The sequence below is a fragment of the Tachyglossus aculeatus genome, chromosome 4 (assembly GCF_015852505.1).
Source record: "Tachyglossus aculeatus isolate mTacAcu1 chromosome 4, mTacAcu1.pri, whole genome shotgun sequence".
In the NCBI taxonomy this organism is placed as follows: Eukaryota; Metazoa; Chordata; class Mammalia; order Monotremata; family Tachyglossidae; genus Tachyglossus; species Tachyglossus aculeatus.
Genome location: NC_052069.1, coordinates 118320486 through 118344315, shown reverse-complemented (window position 1 = coordinate 118344315; position 23830 = coordinate 118320486). Strand labels below are relative to the sequence as shown.

The 23830-nt window shown below is 45.0% G+C and overlaps 1 protein-coding gene across 1 annotated transcript in view; it reads right to left on the bottom strand.

Moving 5' to 3' along the window:
• MEGF9 (multiple EGF like domains 9) overlaps positions 1 to 23830 on the bottom strand; it is a 137040-nt gene that overhangs the window by 47528 nt on the left and 65682 nt on the right. The window contains exon 4 of the mRNA XM_038745688.1: positions 15598 to 15799. Coding sequence (XP_038601616.1) covers positions 15598 to 15799 — 202 coding nt within the window. The remainder of the gene's footprint in view (positions 1 to 15597; positions 15800 to 23830) is intronic.

Sequence of the window (23830 nt, the reverse complement as noted above, 5' to 3'; positions counted from 1 at the left end):
TTCACCATGACAGCATGTCAGGTCAATGTTCACTTCTAGATCACGGCTGTGCCCGGGGATGGATTTTTTTTTTCCCCATTCAGTTGTCTGGAGCAGATGTCAGGTTAATGATCGGTAGCCGGGACTTGGGAGGTGGCCACAGAAAGAGAGGATGCTCTCAAACTTGGGGTGTTTAAAGAAGTTTACAAGCTGGTTGCGGTGCACTGGGCATGCCCTGTTTGTCTTTAGCTCTGGCCCTCCCGGCCTTTCCCCTAATCAGATTTTTTCCAGCTGGCTACTGACTTTCCGATCTCCATCTACATTTTGTTCTGCCTTCAGCTCCGGGTATTGTCTGGCATGAGGTGCTTGAAATGTTTTCTTTGACTTAAACCCTAGCTCTCAGGCCCTAAGAATCCTAATGCTTGCAGATTCCCGTGACTAAAAACATCCTCGATATTGGAGCGCAGTCCTACGAATGGCATTTAATTATGGGTGTTGGAAGAGAAGGATTAAGGAAACCAAGGAACTATTTAAAAGCGGGGGAAAGTCATTTAGATACACCCTTGTGCCATTTCCCCCTACACAAAGGGCTAAGTGGATTTCATGAGATTGACGAATGACCTAAAGAAAGCTTTAATCAACTGTCAGTCCAATTACCCATGAACTCTTGTGCAGTGCGATTAAGTAATTTTATTAAGATCTTCCAGGATTAGGCAAGTGCATAAATCAGAGATTATTCAAATAGCAGTCACTTTGTGGTAGCAAGAGGGATTTCAAGAGGACCAGATCTATCCTGTTCCTGGACTCCTTAGCAAAATGCTCTGTGAAAAGTACCAGAAGTCTGGCATGGATTTTGTCATATTTGATAATTGACTAAAAAATTTAAAAAATATTTAGAAGCTTCTTAATCGGTGAAACTTTGCCCTCTGCATTAAATACCTCAAAGGCCACCCTCAGCAGTTTTTCTTATGGTATTTAAGTGCTTATTATTTTCCAGGCACTATACTAAAGCGGTGGGGTAGATACAAGCTAATCAGTTTGGACACAGTCCTTATCCCACATGGGGCTCACAGTCTTAATCCCCATTTTACAGATGAGGTAGCAGAGGCAAGTTAAGAGACAAGTGGCGGAGCTGGGACTAGAACCCAGGTCCTTCTGACTCCCAGTCCATGCTCTATCTACCAGGGCATGCTGCTTCTCAGTGTGGCCTGGTATAACTGTATTTATAAGTATAAGTATACTATAAGTATTATAATACTTATAAGTATAAATATACTTATTTATGCATTCAATTATTTGTTCAGTTATTTCATCATGACGTGTCAGTACAACTGCCTGTCGAAGTGAAATACTGCTTCAAGTGTCTTGCTACTCAGCTGCCCAGCTAGGAGGCATGGTGCTGCCACTGTTCCCAGCCAAGAAAAGATTTCTCAGCCTCAATCCCACCCACTTAAACTACTACCTTGTTCTTTCTCCTGCTCCCACTATTTATAAATGATTTTGTCATGGTCTCCCCCACTAGACTGTAAACTCCTTGAAGGCAGTGAACATGTTTTGCTTCTATGATACTCTCTCCCAAGTGTTTAGTACAGTGCTTTACATGCTCAATAAATCCCACGGATTGATTAAAGTCCTCTCCCCGTCGTCCCCCTCTCCATCCCCCCGTCTTACCTCCTTCCCTTCCCCACAGCACCTGTATATATGTATATATATGTGTATATATACATATATGTATATATGTTTGTACATATTTATTACTCTATTTATTTATTTATTTTACTTGTACAGATCTATTCTATTTATTTTATTTTGTTAGTATGTTTGGTTTTGTTCTCTGTCTCCCCCTTCTAGACTGTGAGCCCACTGTTGGGTAGGGACCATCTCTATATGTTGCCAACTTGTACTTCCCAAGCGCTTAGTACAGTGCTCTGCACACAGTAAGTGCTCAATAAATACGATTGATAGATAAAGGCCATAAGCCAGTAACCACGCAGGATTTACAGATGAAAAAACTGAAGGGGGGTGGTCTCATTATTCCCTTCAAAGCCTTTATTTGGAACAGGCTTCAACTAATGAAGTATGGCATTCCCTGAGACCTGCTTTGAGCAGGCCAGGCTGGAAGAAGAGACACACATTTACACTTTTTTCCTTCTCAGCACTGCTCATTGTCTTTCTAGTCAGTAGCAGTAGAAATGCCCCAACTTCTGTGCTTCAGACATTGGCCTAATTTTGCTTTCCTATACCAGAAGGTCATCCCCACCTGGGCTCATAATCCTGCTAGAGCCAACCATGTTGTAATATCCATCATTTCCCCACCCCCAACATCTCAATTGTTTCAGTTCCTTTATTTCTATTATTAATAATAATAATGATAATTGTGGTATTTGTTAAGCACATACCATGTGCCAGGCACTGTACTAAGAATTGGGGTGGATCCACACAAATAAGTTTGGACACCGTCCCACTCCCACACGGACTCACAGTCTCAATCCCTGTTTTACTGATGAGTTAACTGAGGCCCGGAGAAATGAAGCGACTTTCCCAAGGTCATAGAGCAGACAAGTGGCGGAGCCAGGATTAGGACCTGTGACCTTCCGACCCCAAGGCCTGTGCTTTATCCACTACGCAATGTCTGATCAGACTAGCGAACTCCAGACCTTAGTATGGTGCGTGGCTCATAATAAGCATTAAAAAGTACAAGGAATAAATGTTGATTCTTTAAATTAAATATTACGAATCATATGTATAAATTAATGCCCGTCTCCCCCTCTAGACTATAAGTTTGCCACGGGCCGGAAACATGTCTGCTAACTCTGTTGTATTGTACTCTCCTAAATGCTTACACAGTAAGATGCTTGCACATAGTAAGCACCCAATAAATATCACCGATTGATTGATTTTAGGAGCTGACCTACTCCTCAATCCAGAAAGGCCAGATGGTGTTGTTAGAGTTGGCCTTCAAGGTGAAATACTGCCCCAAGTCTCTCACTGCTTGACAGCCCATCTGGGAAGCGTGGCATTGCTGCAACTCTTCCCAACAGAGAAAGGAAGGGAAAAAAAAACCCACGAAAACTTTCTCAGCCTCAATCCCACCCCTTGAAACAAATGGACATGTGGGTGGCTATGTGTGGAGGTGGTCAGCTGGAAGGGCATAAAGGACCCTTGTGCCACCACCCTCTTGGTCCACGCCACATCCAGCTTCATGATCCAACCTCTATCCACGCAGGATAGCCCGAGCACAAAGCAAGAATAGGCCAAGGAAATGCGAAAGGCCAGTACATCTCTCCTTTGGGGAGACGAATGGGAGGAGATGGAGAGAATCAGGTCTGTGGGTTGCACGTTTCTCTCAGAGAGAAAAGTTGGTCAACCTAGTGAGAACTAGCCCATGTATCAAGAGACGTTTTATTCTATTTCCGGTCGCATTGCAGTCTTCTTGGGCAGCCTTGAGCAAGATCCTTTGCTTCTCTGTTACCTTCCCTTTGCCCCATCTTGGCACCTACCTATTGCCCAACAGCATGGAATGATGAAATTCTTGAGGCTCATTAGAAAAAAAAAACTTTAAAGTTAAATAAATCATTGCTATCTGAAATACTGGAGTAAGTAGGAAACAAACTACCTCTCACACAGTGTCTGAATATGCCGAAAAGAGAACAGTCCAGTAAGCCACCAGGGACCTCGTCTGACCCCAAAGAGGCTTTGTTCCCCCCTAGCCCATTGCCTGTGTCTGGTTCCAAAGTTTTCTTTTTCTTTCTTTAAAAAAATATTTTAAATCTTTAAAAAGCACACTCATTCTGCAGCCAGAGAGCCTACTCTCTCTCAATCTAGCCACCCAGCTGACCCCAGAGATCTTCTTTCTCATATTACTCCAGACCCATAGTAAGGCAGCTTGACTGCAATTAATAACAATAATAATAATAATGGTATTTGTTAAGTGCTTACTATGTGCCAAGCACTGTTCTAAGCACTGGGGTAGATACAAAGTAATCAGGTTGTCCCATGTGAGGCTCACAGTGTTAATCCCCATTTTACAGATGAGGGAACTGAGGCACAGAGAGCGAATTGACTTGCCCAAGGTCACACAGCAGACAAGTGGCAGATCCGGAATTAGAACCCACGACCTCTGACTCCCAAGCCCGGGCTCTTTCCACTGATCCACGCTGCTTCTAAGTCCCATTCTATTTTGGACTTAGCTCACCTCCTGAAATTCCCTTCTTCTCCCTAATCAGTTTTCCTAAACTGACTGGTCCTATTTGCCTGTTCATTCCAGAATTCCTCTCCCCTCCTTCAAAGCTTTATTGAAGGCACATCTCCTACAAGAGTCGTTCCCTGAATAAGTCTTCCCTTCCTCTTCTCCCCCTCCCTTCTGTCTCACCTTGACTTGCTCCCTTAGCTCTTCCTGCCTCATAGCCCCATGGTACTTATGTACATATTTATATTAATTTATATAATAAATATATACATCTAGTCCCCCTTCTAGACTGCAAGCTCACTGTGGGCAGGGGATGTGTCTGTTTATTGTTGTACTGTATTCTCCCAAGCACTTAGTACAGGGCTCTGCATGCAGTAAGTGTTCAATAAATACGATCGAATGAATGAATTCCTGCAACTCAGGTCTGCAGTGTTGTATCTTTGGTTCCACTGTCACATCAATTTAAAAGCTACTTCTTGGCAATAAAAGGTTTGAATCTAGTGCATAGAGCAGCAGAGATTTAACTGTTAGGTGACCTGATTTGGGGGTAATTAAACAATGGCATGGGGCAGGGCCAGGAAATGTGGCTGAAAGAACAGAAAAGTCGGAAGCTGAGAAAGGGGAATAAAGAGAGAAGCTGAACAGAGCCTGGTCACCTTTAACTAGGATCAAAGGAACAGGATCCCAGGATCAAGGCCCCTTCCTCTCATCTTCTCCTTCTTCCCACCCCATGTAAGGAGGAGGATGTACAGGCTTGCCTTTACCTCCCGTGGGACCTCTCCTGTAGGCTGATTGTACATTATTATACCAGCCAACCTTTATTTCTAAAAGTCCAGTCTTGAACTCTATAGAATAATGATAATAATAATGATGGCATTTATTAAGCGCTTACTATGGGCAAAGCACTGTTCTAAGCGCTGGGGAGGTTACAAGGTGATGAGGTAGTCCCACGTGGGGCTCACAGTCTTAATCCCCATTTTACAGATGAGGTAACTGAGGCCCAGAGAAGTGAAGTGACTTGCCCAAAGTCACACAGCTGACAAGTGGGAGAGCTGGGATTTGAACCCATGACCTCTGACTCCAAAGCCCGTGCTCTTTCCACTGAGCCACGCTGCTTACTATATCTGACAGATCACTCCTCTCCCCATCTTCAAAGCTCTTTGGAAATTCCATCTCCTCCAGGAGGCCTTCCATGATTAACTTCAGATCTCCCCTCTATCCCCCAACTGCCATTTCAGCCCTTCCAAACCCCACACAGGCATGGAAGCACTCACTCTGTATACTCTATTACTTCTTCCTATCTGGAATTGATTCTATTTTTTGCCTCCCCCACTACACTGCAAGCTCCTTAGGAGGGATCACAACTCCTAAATCTATTATACTATGCAAAAAAGCAAGTGCTCTGCCTTAGTATGTGCTCAAAAAATACTGATTACTAGAACTTTTGGGCCCCATTTATGCATAGAAAACCTAAAAGAGGAGTTAGGAAAGACACAAATATCAGGACTTTCCCACTTAAACCAGATCCCTAGTCACCTTATTTCAGGTTCATATGGCCTGGGCTCTGTTAACTCTAAGTACATATCATTAAAATTTTATTTTTTTTTTAAAGAAATTACTTGGGAAAGACCAGCCTCAACTCTAAGTACATATCATTAAAATTTTTTTTAAAAAAAGAAATTACTTGGGAAAGACCAGCCTCACCCAGTTGAATTTTACTGACCTAAAGAAGAAATCCTGTTTATGGGTAGGTATCAGAAAGCTCCAAACCAAACAATCCAAATAGTATTTATTGCATACCTATGTGCAGACCACTCTACTAAGTGCTTGGGTGACTACAATAGTGATACTAGACTCAACCCCTGCCTAAAGGATCTTACAATCTAGCAGAGGAGGCAGACACATAAAATACAATGTAGACAGGAAGAAGGAAAAATGGACGAGTAGATGAGTGAGTGTTTAAGTAACGGGGCACGTATGACAATATGTAAAGAACTACCTATGAATTTTGGTAAACAAGGGTGCTGTGGTTGATGCAGAAATGCTGAGGTGGCAAGTAGGGAGTTAGAGCCTGGGGAGAAGAGAAAATTAACCAGGGGAGCATTCCCGAAGGAGATGAGATTTCAGAAGGGCTTTGAAGGTGGGAAGAGCTATGGTACGGCAGATTTGAAGGGAAAGGGAGTCCAGGCACGGGGGAAGGCATGGGCAAGGGGAGAGCCACACAAAGTAGGTTAGTTCCACATCACATACACAAACAACACTGTTGGAATGGAGCACCTCCTTTATGCCAGAATTCCCAAAAGCACAGCCCTGGAAATTTGAGGTTCTTCCACAGCTTATGAGGGGTCAGATGCTGCTGTGACTAAAAGAGAGGAAACCAAGGTTGGTAAGACTGTGAGCCCACTGTTGGGTGGGGACTGTCTCTATATGTTGCCAACTTGTACTTCCCAAGCGCTTAGTACAGTGCTCTGCACACAGTAAGCGCTCAATAAATACGATTGATGATGATTGATGATGATAAGGAAGTGGGGCTGAAGGAGAATACTTATGGTGTTAAATGTGTGCTATGTGTCTAGGGCTGGGGTAGACACGAGTTAATCTGGTTGGACAGATTCCCTGTCCTACACTCCCTGTCCCTGGCTCAGAGTCTAAATAGGAGGAAGAACAGGCATCGAATCCCCATTTTTCAGAGGAGGAAACTGAGGCACAGAGAAGATAAGCGACTTGCCCAAGGTCACACAGCAGGCAACTGACAGTACTGGGATTAGAAGTCAGGTCCTCTGACGCCCAGGCCTGTGCTCCTTCCACTAGGGCATGCAGCTTAGTAGAAATAAGGAACAGAACCTGCAGGGACTATTCTGTTTGTAAAAGACCCTAAGAGGGGGGTTATTTGTGGAAAAACAGAGGGGAAAATGTGATTAGAGGCCTTCCCCAACTAGGCCCTTATTTCCTCTTCTCCCCACTCCCTTTTGTATCACTCTTGCACTTGAATTTGCACCCTTCATTCACCCCTTCCTCAGCCCCACAGTACTTATGTACATATCCATAATTTATTTATATTCAAGTCTGTCTCCCCCTCTAGACTGCACGCTCGTTGTGGGCAGGGGATAATAATAATAATAATAATAATAATAATAATGGCATTTGTTAAGCATTTACTGTGTGCAAAGCACTGTTCTAAGTGCTGGGGAGGATACAAGGTGATCAGGTTATCCCATGTGGGGCTCACAGTCTTAATCCCCATTTTACAGATGAGGTAACTGAGGCCCAGATAAATTAAGTGACTTGCCCAAGGTCACACAGCTAAGTGGCGGAGCTGGGGTTTGAACCCATGACCTCCGACTCCTAAGCCTGTACTCTTTCCATTGAGCCACGCTGCCACCGACTGTTATTTTGCACTCTCCCAAGGGCTTAGTACAGTGCTCAATAAATATAATTGATTGATTGATTGCAAAGGCCTGGAGACACAGGAAAGGTACAGAAAGGATGTTAACAGTGGAGGAGGGGAAAGCAGAGCTAAGTGAAAAAAAAAAACCAAACAAAAGGTATTTTAAAGGCATAGTCGGAGGAGAGGCCTGGAGACAGAATGACTCAGGGGTAAAGCAACATGCTGGAAACTCATGTACCGACTCCGCCGCCGATTCGGTGGAATCATCTGGCATCATTTCCAGTTCCACCTCTCGTTATCAGGCCTTTCCCAAAGCTCCTGCTTGAAAAGGCGCACCCTGTTCCCGATGGCCACAGGCTAATCTTCCTGCTGCTGCGGTTGTTTCCCAGGGAGTCCTCAGCTGCGTTATGTACTTGTACTTCCCAAGCGCTTAGTACAGTGCTCTGCACATAGTAAGCACTCAATAAATACGATTGATTGATTGATTATGTCACCTAAAGCTGCATCTTGCCCCACCTTCTGCCCTGCCTGCTTACGCTCCCCACTTCGGCTCACTACACATCAACTGCCTGGGTGTCCTGCAATCGCTCATTCCCCGCCCGCAACTCTTCCCCCAAATATCCAGGATGCAATGGACATTGCCCCCTCTAGACTGTAACCTCATCATCATCATCATCCTCATCAATCGTATTTATTGAGCGCTTACTGTGTGCAGAGCACTGTACTAAGCGCTTGGGAAGTACAAGTTGGCAACATCTAGAGATGGTCCCTACCCAACAGTGGGCTCACAGTCTAAAAGGGGGAGACAGAGAACAAAACCAAACATACTAACAAAAAATAAATAGAATAGATATGTACCAGTATAATAAATAAATAGAGTAATAAATATGTACAAACATATATACATATATACAGGTGCTGTGGGGAAGGGAAGGAGGTAAGATGGAAGGAGGTACCCTCATTTTGGGCAGGGAGCATGTCTAGCAACCCTGTTATACTGTACTTTCCCAAGCACTTCATACAGTGCTCCGCACACCGTAAGCACTCAAATACGACTGATTGATTGATTGATTGATTGATTGCTTCCATTCTGGTACACAGACTTTGTTCCAAGACCTCATTGTTTGTTGTCTTTGTAGGGAGGTCTCCAATAGTATGGGGATTGCGCTCTTGAAGAACCACATGTTAAGGAAAAGACATATTTTGGTATCCACTGATTCATCAGCAGCAGCAGCAGCAGCATTTGAGCACTTGATGTGTGCAGAGCACTGTACTAAGCACTTGGGAGCGTATAATTTAAACAGGGTTTGTAGATACGTTCCCTGCCCAAAACGAGCTCACAGTTTAGAGGGGATTAATTAATTATTTATTTATATTAATGTCAGTCTCCCCCCTCCAGACTGGGAGCTCATTGTGGGCAGGGAATGTCTCTGTTTATTGCTATATTTTACTCTCCCGGGTGTTTAGTTCAGTGTTTTGCACACTGTAAGTGCTCAATAAACACGACTGAATAAATGAATGAAAGCTTGAAAGGTATTTGGCACCTTTGTAGTCTTTCCCAGTGCTTAGCAGGGTGCTCTGCACATATCACGTGCCTAATAAATATTACTACAAGTAGGTAGGAGGCTTAAAGACACATCAATCAATCAATCATATTTATTGAGCGCTTACTGTGTGCAGAGCACTGTACTAAGCACTTGGGAAGTACAAGTTGGCAACATATAGAGACAGTCCCTACCCAACAGTGGGCTCACAGTCTAAAAGGGGGAGACAGAGAACAAAACCAAACATACTACCAAAATAAAATAAATAGAATAGATATGTACAAGTAAAATAAATAAATAAATAGAGTAATAAATATGTACAAACATATATACAGGTGCTGTGGGGAAGGGAAGGAGGTAAGTTGGGGGGGATGTAAAGGGGGACGACAGGGAAAGGAAGGAAGGGGCTCAGTCTGGGAAGGCCTCGCTCGTTGTGGGTGCGGAACATGACTGCTAACTCTGTTGTACTGCATTCTCCCAGCACTTAGTACAGTGCTCTGCACACAGTAAGTGCTCAATAAACACAACTAATTCATACAAATTCTTCTATTACCGCTATATCCAACACTAACAGAATGCATTTCACCCTGGCCACAAACAGTAATGAACTGAACACTGTCAAGTTGCCAAAACACAGTTTCACACAGGAAAGGGGAGGCTTAGAAGCATTGCATCATCACACCTTGACAAACCTCTCATACACTTCTTGCTCCATCAAATCTATTTGCGCCAGCCTGGAGGCTATGTTAGGCCCAAACAGATTCACGCTGTGGGAAGAATGTTCCCTAATTCTTCCATCGTGTTCTGTTCAAATTGTGTAACAAAAACACGTGCTGTAGCAAACCTGGGTGTAGGTTGAAACTAGGTAAAGCACATAGAAATTGACCAATTGACTCAGTTTGAGATAGGTCTGGGTCTTGCCACCATAAACATGGTTCTTCGGGGGATATAAAATTCCTCACTGGCACAACTTTCAGACCCCCACTCGACAGGCTGATCTTCTGGTTTAAATCAATCAGTGGTATTTATTGAGCATCTACCATATGCAGAACACTGTACTAAGCACTAGGGAGAGCACAGCATAACAAAGTAGACATTCCCTGACCACAAGGATCTTACAGTCAAGATGGGGAGACACTAAAATAATCAATCATATTGATTTAGCGCTTAATAATGTGTGCAAAGCGCTGTACTAAGCACTGGGGAGAGTAGTACAGTATAACAGAGTAGGTAGGTACGTTTTCTGCCCACAATGAGTTTATAGTCTAGAGGGATAATAAATTAAATTATGGATAAATAAACCTCTACATATAGATATGTACATAGGTGCTCTGGGGCTGGGGTCGGGAGTGAGTATCAGGTGCTGACGGTACACTTTCAAGTGCAGAGGGGAAATGAGGGTTTAGTAGGGGAAGGCCTCTTGCTGACAGTGGGATTTTAATGAGGATTTGAAGGTGGGGAGAGGGGTGGTCTTGCTGCATAGGGAGGGAGAAGGGAGTTCCAGGCAAGAGGGAAGACATGGGTGAGGGGTCGGGGGTGAGATAGACAGGTTTCGGTTTTTCACTTTTGCATCAAAGACCTGCGAACAGCATTCAGCTCTGACTGTTGCTAGATAAAAATCTCCAAGTGCTTCCCACATACAAGGCAAAAACGTCAAAATTCTGACTCAGAGAAAGCGTATCCAGAGCCGAAGTAAAGCATCAAGGGGAACATTCCCTGACCCTCCTGCTGCATGAATCCTCTCGGTAGTAGGATTGCTGAGACAGCCAGAAGCTTTCCAAAAACAGGCTGATTCTCTCAGCTATGTTCGGAGAGGCAGTCTAAAAGCTGTACGGGGGGCACAACCTCAGAAATGGCAGTGCGGCTTTGAAGCGCCATGTCCCATCCTAGAAGTATGACTCAGAAATCATGACAGGAAGCAAGCAACCTAGCAAGAGCTTATGGAGAAGCAGAATAACAGGAGATCCTGGCTCTGCCACCTGTCTGCTGTGTGACCTATGGCAAGTCACTTAACTTCTCTGTTCCCTCATCCGTAAAATGAGGATTAAGACTGTGAGCTCCATGTGGGACATGGACTGTTTCTAACCTCATGATCATTCATTCATTCGATCATATTTATTGAGTGCTTACTGTATGCAGAGCACTGTACTAAGTGCTTGGAAGAGAAACAATACACAGATAGGTTCCCTGCCCACAACAAGCTTACAGTCTAGAGGACAAGCTTACAGTCTAGTTTACCCCAGCGCTTAGTACAGAGCCTGACGCATAGTAAGTCCTAAACATATACTATAAAAAAGTCTAGGTACTCTTCCATAAACTAGCATATTCTATAGCGATCCAATGGGCTTTAGTCTTCAACTGAGAGTCTTCTTAGGTCACGGCGTTTGTACAGAACCCAGAGCTCATTGCGCTTCAATCTCCCTCAGGGTGCATTAACCAGCTGAGTACTAAAAAAAGGTATCTTTCTTCAGCCAATGTAGCCATTCTGGCCTGGGTGGCATAGAGCCAACCTCTTTGACATAACTACATGCCAATCCAGCCCGGTCCCATCTACCCCTCAGATACCCAATGGACCCAATCTCTACCCAAAGGCTCTCACGTCTGAGAAGAGCAGGTGAGTTGAGCGGACAGGCAAGGCTCAAATGGTTAATTACAACTGAAGGGTGAGGAAAATGGAAGCCGAGCTATAGACAACTGGGATAAACACAAACTCTTGAATATCCGCGGGCCCGCTAACTGAAAGGCTGATTATACGTCCCAGGGGAGCTGTGTCCCCACTGTCGCTCATCGCGTTCCCCAGGGACGATCCAGCTGGTTGCAGAAGTACCAACCCTCCCAACAAGGCTGGAGATCGGCACCCTGTACTCAGCCAGGCTCGTTCGAGGAGCCTCCATGCAGTGCAGGCTTGTTCTGATGAGAATGGCCCTGCGCTTTTGCTTCAATGTTCTACCTGCTTCTGTAAGCTCTCTCAAGGCACAAAGAGTACATTTTTTTAAAAAAAAAAAGAAAAGAAGTTTGCTCTCAGGTGTCCTGCTGCCTTAATCCCCACCCCACGCCTGGGTTGTTCAGTTGGGGGCCGTGAAGACATCTCCCAAGAGTGAAAGAGCAGCTGTCGGAAAAACCTTAAACATACAGCTCCTTCTATGCCAATCCCCCTCCCCTGCCATGTAGGCTTGGTGAGGTGCCGTCAGGTAGTGGGAGGACGACAACACAGATAAGAAAGCTAGGACAGAGGTGTCCCACTCATGGCTGAAGGAGAATGAAACTGAACATCCCCCCCCAAAACCACATTCCCAACAAAAGAAATCCCAGGAGCACGGCTAACAACAAAAATGCCACAGCAGGGCAAAGAGAGGGAAAAAAAGGAAGATGACAAAGAAGCAACTGTTCCAGGGATATTGCCCTTTCAAAAGAGAAGCAGCATGAGCTCACCTCCTCCAGGAGGCCTTCCCAGACTGAGTCCCTTCCTTCCTCTCCCCCTCGTCCCCCTCTCCATCCCCCTCATCTTACCTCCTTCCCTTCCCCACAGCACCTGTGTATATGTATATATGTTTGTACATATTTATTACTCTATTTATTTATTTTACTTGTACATATCTATTCTATTTATTTTATTTTGTTAGTATGCTTGGTTTTGTTCTCTGTCTCCCCCTTTTAGACTGTGAGCCCACTGTTGGGTAGGGACTGTCTCTATATTTTGCCAACTTGTACTTCCCAAGCGCTTAGTACAGTGCTCTGTACACAGTAAGCGCTCAATAAATACGATTGATGGATTGATTGATTGATATTGGATAGAGCATGGGCCCGGGAATCAGAAGGTCACGGGTTTTAATCCCAGCTCCGCCACTTGTCTGCCATGTGACCGTGGGCAAGTCACTTCACTTCTCTGTGCCTCAGTTACCTCATCTGTAAAATGGGGATTGAGACTGCGAGCCCCACGGGGGACAGGGACTGTGTCAAACCCAATTGGCTTGTATCCACCCCAGTGCTTAGTACAAAGCCTCGCACATAGTAAGCGCTTAATACCATAATTAGAAAAGAGACCATCTGACGTAGAGAGTGATCGAGACAGGGCACATGAGAGCGCGTATCCTGAGCCTTTCTCCCGCTCTCCCTAGCTCCACCTGTTAGGTGGTGTAAGGCGTGGGGCCCTGTGAGAGAAGCAGAAAGATAAACGACAGGGCGAGTGCCATGCTTAACTCTGCTTTCCCTCTAACCATCTGCTCGTTGGCCCACATTGGTTGCGGGGTCCCTTCTCTGTAGGCGTGTGTCAGTGTCAGCCAAAGAAAAATACAGTCCCTCTATCTCACTATCCTCCCTTGGCCACATGGTTCCCCAGTTGGACAGCCAGGCCCATTCCTGGGGCCCCGCTCTCAATCTTCCCACAGGAAAAGCCACCCGTCTCTTCCTGGTGGGTCATTGGGAGGAAGGATCCAGGCACTTGACCACTCTAAGATGAATCGGGCGAACACTGAAAGTTAGGCGGGAAGAACCAAATCATCCTGTTTGGAACCTGTTGCTCACATCCTCCCTCTGGCCTGGAACTCCCTTCCCCTCCATAAACACTAGATCAGCCTTCCTGAGGTCGCATCTCTTCCGAAAGGCCTTCCCCAATTAAGGCCACATTTCCTCGACTCCCTCTCCCTTACGCATCACCTATGCACTTGGATTTTTACTCTTTGCGCACTTCATATTCATTCCATCCTCATTTTAGACTGTGAGCCCACTGTTGGGTAGGAATGTCTCTATATGTTGCCGATTTGTACTTCCCAAGCGCTTAGTACAGTGCTCTGCACATAGTAAGCGCTCAATAAATACGATTGATGATGATGATGATCCCCACGGCACTTATGTACATATTTTGTAATTCATTTCTTCATATTAATGTCTGATTCCCCCTCTGCCCTGTAAATTCCTGAGGGCAAGGAACAAGTCTACCAACCCTGTTGAATTGTTGTACTGTATGTATTGTATTGCGCACACAGTAAGTGCTCAATAAATACCACTGATTGACTGAATGCTGAACTACATTTAAATGAGGGTTCCAAAGGAAAATAGGAATTAGTACTGGGTTATCCTCCCCCTATGCTAGCCCAGAGAATAGAGAGTGCATTTTCAAGTGAATCGGGCCTAGAGAGAACTTTTTTTTATTTTTTAAATGTCATTTCTTAAGCACTTACTATGTGCCAGGTACTGTACATATCTATTCTATTTATTTTATTTTGTTAATATGTTTGGTTTTGTTCTCTGTCTCCCTCTTCTAGACTGTGAGCCTACTGTTGGGTAGGGACTGTCTTTATATGTTGCCAACTTGTACTTCCCAAGTGCTTAGTACAGTGCTCTGCACACAGTACGCGCTCAATAAATACGATTGATTGATTGATTGATTACTGTACTAAGCACTGGGGTAGATACATACTAATCAGGTTGGACCCAGTTCATGTCCCACATGGGGGTCACACTCTAAATTCCCATTTTACAGATGAGTGAACTGAGGACCAGAGAAGTGAAGTGGCCTTGCTCAAGGTCAAACAGCAGACAAGACGCAGAGGCAGGATTAGAACCCAGGGCCTTCTGGCTCCCAGGCCCGTGCTTCTAGAGAAGCTAGGCGTGGCCCAGTGGAGAGAGCCCGGGCTTGGGAGTCAGAGGTCATGGGTTCTAATCAATCAATCAATCAATCGTATTTATTGAGCACTTACTATGTGCAGAGCACTGTACTAAGCGCTTGGGAAGTACAAATTGGCAACATATAGAGACAGTCCCTACCCAACAGTGGGCTCACAGTCTAAAAGGGGGAGACAGAGGACAAAACCAAACATACTAACAAAATAAAATAAATAGAATAGATATGTACAAATAAAATAAATAAATAAATAAATAGAGTAATAAATATGTACAAACATATATCCATATATACAGGTGCTGTGGGGAAGGGAAGGAGGTAAGATGGGGGGCATGGAGAGGGGGACGAGGGGGAGAGGAAGGAAGGGGCTCAGTCTGGGAAGGCCTCCTGGAGGAGGTATCCCGGCTCTGCCACTTGTCAGCCATGTGACCTTGGGCAAGTCATTTCGCTTCTCTGTGCCTCAGTTCCCTCATCTGTAAAATGGAGATTAAGATTGTGAGCCCCACGTGGGACAACCTGATTACCTATCTACACAACCTCTATATGTTGCCAGTTTGTACTTCCCAAGCGCTTAGTACAGTGCTCTGCACATAGTAAGCGCTCAATAAATACGATTGATGATGATTACCTTGTATCTTCCCCAGCACTTAGTACAGTGATTGGCACATAGTAAGCACTTAAACACCAACATTATTATCATTGTTACGATCCAGTAGGCCGCACTGCTTCCCAACTGGGAAGCTCTTGCTCCCACTGGGAGGGAAACTTGGGAATGGTCCATCTTGAAGCGGATTTCTTTCAGACGGCGCTTGAAGCAGGGCTTGCGGGAGAAGCGTGGATTTAGCCCGCTTGGCGTCCGGGTCCTCGGGCTTACCTGCTGCAGAGGGAGCTGACGGCTCCTTGGGTGCTGCAGTTGCAAGGCAGGCAGTGCCCCTGGGGCTCGTCCCGGTAAAACTCCTCCTCACAGGTTTCGCAGTGCAGCCCCGTGTAGCCCTGGTGACACGTGCACTGTCCTGTGGTTTGGTTACACTGAGTCACATTCAGGCTTCCGACCAGGCTGCAGTTGCACACGAACTCTGCGGAGGAAAAAAAAAAAGGTTGAGGGGTTGTGCTTCAATTGCCTCAGCTGTAAAATGGGATTTAAGACTATGAGCCCCTCGCGGGGCCTGGACTGTATCCGACCTGATTTACTTCATCGTCATCATAATAATAATAATGTTGGTATTTGTTAAGCGCTTACTATGTGCAAGGCACTGTTCTAAGCGCTGGGGTAGATACAAGGCAATCAGGTTGTCCCACTAGGGGCCCACAGCCTTCCTTCCTCTCCCCCTCGTCCCCCCTCTTCATCCCCCCCATCTTACCTCCTTCCCTTCCCCACAGCACCTGTATATATGTATATATGTTTGTACATATTTTTTTTACTCTATTTATTTATTTATTTTATTTGTACATATCTATTCTATTTATTTTATTTTGTTAGTATGTTTGGTTTTGTTCTCTGTCTCCCCCTTTTAGACTGTGAGCCCACTGTTGGGTAGGGACTGTCTCTATATGTTGCCAATTTGTACTTCCCAAGCGCTTAGTACAGTGCTCTGCACATAGTAAGCGCTCAATAAATACGATTGATGATGATGATGATGATCCCCATTTCACAGATGAGGGAACCGAGGCCCAGAGAAGTGAAGTGACTTGCCCAAAGTCACACAGCTGACAAGTGGCGGAGCCGGGATTTGAACCCATGACCTCTGACTCCAAAGCCCGGGCTCTTGCCACTGAGCCACGCTGCTTCCCATCATCATCATCATCCATCGTATTTATTGAGCGCTTACTGTGTGCAGAGCACTGTACTAAGCGCTTGGGAAGTACAAGTTGGTAACATATAGAGACAGTCCCTACCCAGCAGTGGGCTCACAGTCTAAAAGGGGGAGACCGAGAACAAAACCAAACATACTAACAAAATAAAATAAATAGAATAGATATGTACAAGTAAAATAAATAAATAGAGTAATAAATATGTACACTTGTATCTGTATCTGTCAGAAGGCCCTGGGTTCTAATCCTACCTCTGCCTCTTGTCTGCTGTTTGTCCTTGAGCAAGGCCACTTCACTTCTCTGGTCCTCAGTTCACTCATCTGTAAAATGGGGATGTAGAGCGTGACCCCCATGGGGGACGTGAACTGGGTCCAACCTGATTAGTGTGTATCTACCCCAGTGCTTAGTACAGTAATCAATCAATCAATCAATCGTATTTATTGAGTGCTTACTGTGTGCAGAGCACTGTACTAAGCACTTGGGAAGTACAAGTTGGCAACATATAGAGACAGTCCCTACCCAGCAGTGGGCTCACAGTCTAGAAGGGGGAGACAGTATATGTAAATAAATATGTACAGTTGTAATAAATATGTTTACTTGTATCTACCCCAGTGCTGCAGATGGTGTCCGGCACATAATTAGTGCTTAAATAGCATTAAAATAAAAACTGTCATTCAAAAGCAAAGATCTGATGCTTCAGTGTAACTGTTAGCACCTTTCCGTGCGGCTGTTTCACTAATCACAGAGAGTATTAACTCTGCCCCTGGACTCTCTTCTCCAACAATATCATCAGTGTCTTTGGGGCAGAACAGTGTATCAGATTCCGAAGGGAACTATGAAAAATAAAACAGGGCCTCTGCCATCCAGGAGTTTACAATCGGCTCACTGTGGGGAGGAAATGCGCCTACCAACTCCGTTGCTACTCTGCCCACAGTAAGCGCTCAGAAAATACCACTGATTTGACCGATCCATCTCGGTCTCTCTGGTTATCGCTCTACGTGGTCTATTTCCTTGGAAAGAAAGGCTCCTAAGGGTAGAACCAGGATTAATCTACAAATTGCGGACGGCACTCGGTACGGTTAAGTGGCTGAGCACCCATTAAATCTTAAACAACCTCATTGTAGAGCTGCAGAAGCCTTCGGCACAGGGAGGAGAACGACAGTGACGCTCAGTAAGTTAGTGCCAGAGCAGGGACCAGACCCCTTGAAGCTCCTGAAGGTCCCATTCGTGGTCTTTGTTGCTTCTTTAATACTTTGTGAATGGACACAAATATGCACGTACACAGACATTGGCACAAATGTGTCTAGTCACATGAGTGCAACACTACAGCCAGGGATGTGCACATGTGCCTCATATATCAATCGGCGCTTATTGAGCGCTTACTGTGCGCAGAGCACTGTACTAAGCGCTTGGGAGAGTACAAGTATGGGAGTCCCCTTGGGAGATCTGCGTCTTGAACTCAGGGAACCGAGGCACACGCACCTGAAGACTCTCAAGTACTGGCCCTGGGGGCAGATTCCTTTAGGATCTGGAGTAATAATATTGATAATATCCCCTTGCCATATTCATTCAGGGCTTCACATTTTTTTTTTTAATGGCATATGTGCACACATACCCTCTAGACTGTAAGCTTGTTATGGGCAGGTAATGTGTCTGCTAATTGTGTTGTATTGTACTCTTCCAAGTGCTTAATATAGTGCTCTATATGCTTAATACGTTCGATTGATCTGCATATCCCTGCGTGTCTATTCACGTGGCTTAGTGGAAAGAGCACGGGCTTGGAAATCAGAGATGGTGGGTTCTAATCCCAGCTCCGCCACTTGTCAGCTGCGTGACTTTGGGCAAGTCATTTAACTGCTCTGTGCCTCAGTCACCTCATCTGTAAAATGGGGATTAAGACGGTGAGCCCCACGTGGGAGAATCTGATTCCCTTGTATCTACCCCAGTGCTTAGAACAGTGCTTGGCACATAGTAAGCGCTTAAAATACAATCATGATCATCATCTATTCACCCCCAATACAATGTGGCACCTCGTCTAAAGCAAAACTTCGGGCCCACAGCACGGGGAGGCTTCCGCAAAACTCAGGCTGTGAGCAGCTGTTGAAGCGGTATGAGAAGCAGCATTGTGGAGTGGATAGAGCATGGATCTGGGAGTGAGGAAGTCATGGGTTCTAATCCTGGCTCTGCCACTTGTCTGCTGTGTGGCCTCGGGCAAGTCACTTCACTTGTCTCTGCCTCAGTTACCTCACCTGTCAAATGGGGATTGAGACCGTGACACCCACATGGCCAGAGACTGTGTCCAACCCAGTTTGCTTGTAACCACCCCAGTACTTAGTACAGTGCTTGGCATATAATAAGCACTTAAATACCACTATTATTATTCGTATGATTAGCACTCACTGTGGCTGCCTCTGGGCCTTTCAGACTCTGAGCTGTGAAAAGCCCAGAACTCTGTCCCCCTGGCCATACTACCCTAATTGCTCTTTTTGTTGTTACGTTGTGTATTTATCCTTGTCTCAGTCTTGCATTGTTTTAGTGTCTTCATTGCTTCATTTTTCCTTATGTGTTTGCCCCTAACACCACTTTATTCTTGATCATGAACCCCTTCATTAGGTGGCAAGCTCCTTGAGAGCAGGGATCGGGTCTACCAACTGCATCGTCCTCTCCCAAATGCTTAATACAGTGTTCTGCACCCCGCAAATTCTCAGCAAATACAAATGATTAAAGATCAGTGTCCAATTCTTAACTGTGTATTCTCAGTGCTTAGCACAGTGCTTTGCAAACAGTAGGTGCGGAATCAAAACCAATGCAATGACACCTACCCGACATGACTGCAACAAAACACCACTGGTACTTATGCCCAGCACTTTGAGGAACCTGGGGTTTCCCTAAACAAATCGCAGTTTCACGATTCTGCTTCCTCCTTCCCTCACCCGAGGAAAGCAGGTTTGGTGTGAGGTGCCATGGAAAGCTTTGGCTCTCCACTGGAGCCAGCCAAATCCTACTTAAACTGCATTATTCCAGACGGTATTCCAGACCACGTCCAACCCGATTTGCTTGTATCTACCCCAGCACTTAGCAGGCACTTAAACTCCATTAAAAAAAAAACCACAGGTCGGCAATCAGTGGTTGCAAGCTTAATGGGTACAGAGAAAACCATCTTCCATGAGGCATAAGTAATAAGTTGGGGTGGCATTTCACTAATGAATCTTTAACGGCATATACCGGCAGAAGCTGGTGGGGGAAGAAAGCTAAAGGCCAGGAATCGGGGAGGGGTCTAATTCCTGTTTCCCTCTCTTATCCATGAGTAACAGCTTTTCATTTGGAGGGTGGGAGGGGGCTTGGGAGGAGCAAGTAGAGTTAATAGTCCAGGAAAGCAAATTCAGCCCTGTTCCAAAACTCTCAGTTCTCACTGGAGATCTGGGATACTTTCCCAGTTGCTCAGTACAGTGCTCAGGCACACAGTAAGTGCTCAGTAAATACCACCGATGATAAGAAAGGCTGGGAGCCCAAGCGAAAGAGTCGGGGGTGAGAATAACATCTTTCCTCCACTAATGGAAATCTGCTGGCTGCCTTGGGTTGGTGGTGTTTGTGTTCCACCTCCAAAGAGGAAGTCAGAGGTAGCAGTGAAGCTACGTTTAGCACACAAACCCAACGCATGCTCTGAAATGCACACACAAACACCGAAAGGCAAAAATCCAGGGACAGAGTAGTACCTGAACACAAAGAAACAACAGAATTACTCACGATAGACAATCGGTTATTTTTAAATGTAGGTTTTGTCTGAAACTGCAAAATTTTCTTTTTAATGGTGCAAAGAAAAATCCGAGGCCAAGAACCTAACGCTCAATGTTCCCACTGATTCAATGACTCAAGACAACCTCCCATTTACACCTGTCTTAGAAGAATGCAAATGTGCATCGACTGAGATTTTGCTGCATTTTCAAGATCAAGATGAAATTGTGAATATTTAATATTTAAGATCTATTAGATAATTAGCAGAAATATCTATTGCAAGCTAGTTCTTGGGTTCACACTGAACTAATGTTTTACACCATATAAGGCTGGTAAACACCATCTAAATACATTTGATTTTGAAATAAAAACTTCTTTTCCGTACAACCGAACAGTCAGACCATACATTTCTTTTATTGAAAGTGCTGGTTTTCCTGATTTTCTTTCCAACTTGAAAGCGCCTGCTTTTATCCTTTTAGTAAAAGTCAACGTTAGGGTTCAGACAGTTATTACTTCAAATGTTTCAAGTGGTATGTACAGTGCAGAACACTGGATTAGTCTTTGTGAGAATTACAGAGAAGGTTGAACACACAGTCCTTGCCCTCCAGAAGTTTACAGTCTAATGAGAAGGATAGGAATGAGTATATCCAAAGGTAACAAAGAACACATAAAATACAAACTATAGAAACATTTAAAAAGGATTGAGACGAACTCAAAAGAAACAATCCCACCTATGTAAAAAGGGAATTAGAGTGACTGGAATATCTGGTGCTGGGAGAGGGCTTCAATCTGGGAAAGCTTCATGGAGGAGGGGGACCGTGGGGGTGTTCCTAATGCAAATTCAACCTGGACACTCAGGGCCATCCAAACATTTGCAGAAGTATTTACTCAGCAACATCCTGTAGCAGTTTACCATAAAACCCTACAGACATTTCTGAAATGTTAAGACTGTTCACACTGCGAGAAGCAGTGTGGCCTTGTCCATAAAGCATGGGCCTAGGAATCAGAAGGTCCTAAATTCTAACACCAGTTCTTCCACTTGTCTGCTGTGAGACTTTGGGCAGGTCACTTAGCTTCTCTGTGCCTTAGTTACCTCATCTGTAAAATGGGATAAGAGGGTGAGCCCCATGTGGGACAAGGACCACGTCCAACCCGATTAGCTTGTATCTACCCCAACACTTAGTAAGCACTTAAACTCCATTAAAAAAAAAAACACGATCAGTGGTTGCAAGCTTAATGGGAGGAGAGAAAACCATCCTCTACTAAACATAAGTAATATGTTGGGGTGGCATTTCACTAATGAATCCTTACCGGCATATAATTATAATGTGGAAAAAAATGCTGCCTTTGATCACTCTCTTCCAAATAACTGGGGAAGGTAGCTATAATCTGTAATCACATCTCCTCCAGAGGCCTTCCCCTACCAAACCCTCATCTCCCCTACTCCCTTCTCCCTTCTGTGTCACTTTTGCACTTGGATCTGTACCCTTTAAGCACTTGTTCATTCAACCGTATTTACTGAGCGCTTACTATGTGCAGAGCACTGTACTAAGCGCTTCACTGTACTAAGTGCTTATGATTCACCCCACCCTAATTCCCACAGCACTTACGGACATATCCTTAATTTATTTTAATAGCTGTCTCTCCCTCTAGACTGCAATCTCCATGTGAACAGGGATATTATGTACCCTTCGAAGTGCTTAGTACTGTGCTCTGCATAGTAGGCACTCATTAAATATCAATCACTGACTGATCGATTGTAGCTACACAGCGCTGCCTTTAAAATAAGGTTTCTTCCTGCCCTAAGATAATCAAGATTCAAAGTTCAATTTGCCAAACCAGGACAAATCATACCAGGGTTCCCGACTCCTGGAGTCCTGAACTCTCATTCAGTTGCCCACTGATATTTCTCGAGATCTTGCGGAGGCAACCCACTATACGAATTCTGGCCCATAACACCATAAGGCATCAGTGAAAATTGGTTCCTAATTCTCAGGGGGTTCCCAATCTGCTGTGGTCAGTGGATTGCTGGCAGAGTGGTGAAGACCTCCCCACCCCCTGTGCCAGAACTCAACCTTCTCCCAGGGGGAGGAAGTATGAATGCCAAAATAACTGCTGGCATTGAGCCCTTGAAGTGGTTTTCATTCAACCGTCCGCGTCTGCTGGTCTCCCCCGTTGAATGGTCAGGTCCTCGAGGGTAGAGGTCAGGTCACTCTGGCTTCTCTGTTCCCAAGCACATAATACGGGGCTCTGTAAACAGTAGGAGCTCAATCAATACCACTGTTGAGGATTTCAAGGCTGAGCTACTGAACTTGTGGGAGGCTGCAAGGCCAATCAGAGGGCCCGTGTCACTCTCCGGGCTGTGCCCTAGCTATCAATTAAGCGATCATATTTATTGAGCACTTACTGTGTGCGGAGCACTGTAGTTATCACTTGAGAGAGTACGATAGAACAATGTAACAGACACACTCCCTGCCCAAAACAAACTTAGAGACTATCCATCAGTCTTTCTTCCACAATTTGGATGACTATTACCAAATCAATCCATAGCATTTGTTGAGCATTTATTGTGTAGAGAGCACATAACTAAGCGCTTGAAACGCTTGGCCAGGAAATCCTGTTTGAAACAGCGGGTCAGGATGCCGTCTCTATAAACCTGCACATTTTCAGATCCTTATCTCTCTTGGAGGGTGTGTGGCTTGTAGTTTTGCAATAAACAAACAGATTTGCTGGCCTGGAAAACTGCCAACGGTAATTTCATGGTTACTCCTTTCCCCAGCCAGGGTAGAACAGAATCCAGAGTCAGGATGAGAACCCATGGCCTTTGACTCCCAAGCCTGTGCCCTTTCCACTAAGCCATGCTACCTACTCTATCCCATCTTGACTACTACATGTGCCTCCGTGCTGAACTCCTAGCCTCCTGTTTCTCCTCACTCCAGTTCATACTTCACATTGCTGCCTGGATAATTTTTCAACAAAAATGTTCAGTCCATGTTTCCCTACTCCTCAAGAACCTCCACTGCCTGCCCATCCACCTCCGCATGAAATAAAAACTCTTTACCATTGGCTTAAAAGCACTCAAGCAGCTCATCCCATTCTACCATACTCTACTACAGCCCAGGCTGCACACTCCACTCCTCTAGCACCAGTTTAAACACTGTGCCCCAATCTCATCTATTTCACCACCAACCCCTTTCCCACAACCTCCCCATAGCCTGGAACTCTCTCCCCCCATCCATATATGCCAGATCACCACTTTCTCCACCTTCAAAGCATTATCAAGGTCACGTCTCCTCCAAGAGGCCTTCCCCGATTAAATCCTCTTTGTCCCAGCTCACTCTCTCTTCTGTATTGTCTAGGCACTTGGATCTGTGTCCTTTGGACATTTGATATTTGCCCACCCCAATCCCACAGCACTTAGGCACATATCTTGAAATCATAACTCTATTCTGATGGCATTGACACCTGTCTAATTGTTCTGTTTCATTATCTGTCTCCCCCTTCTAGACTGTGAGCCTGCTGTTGGGTAGGGACCATCTCTACATTTTGCTGATTTGTAC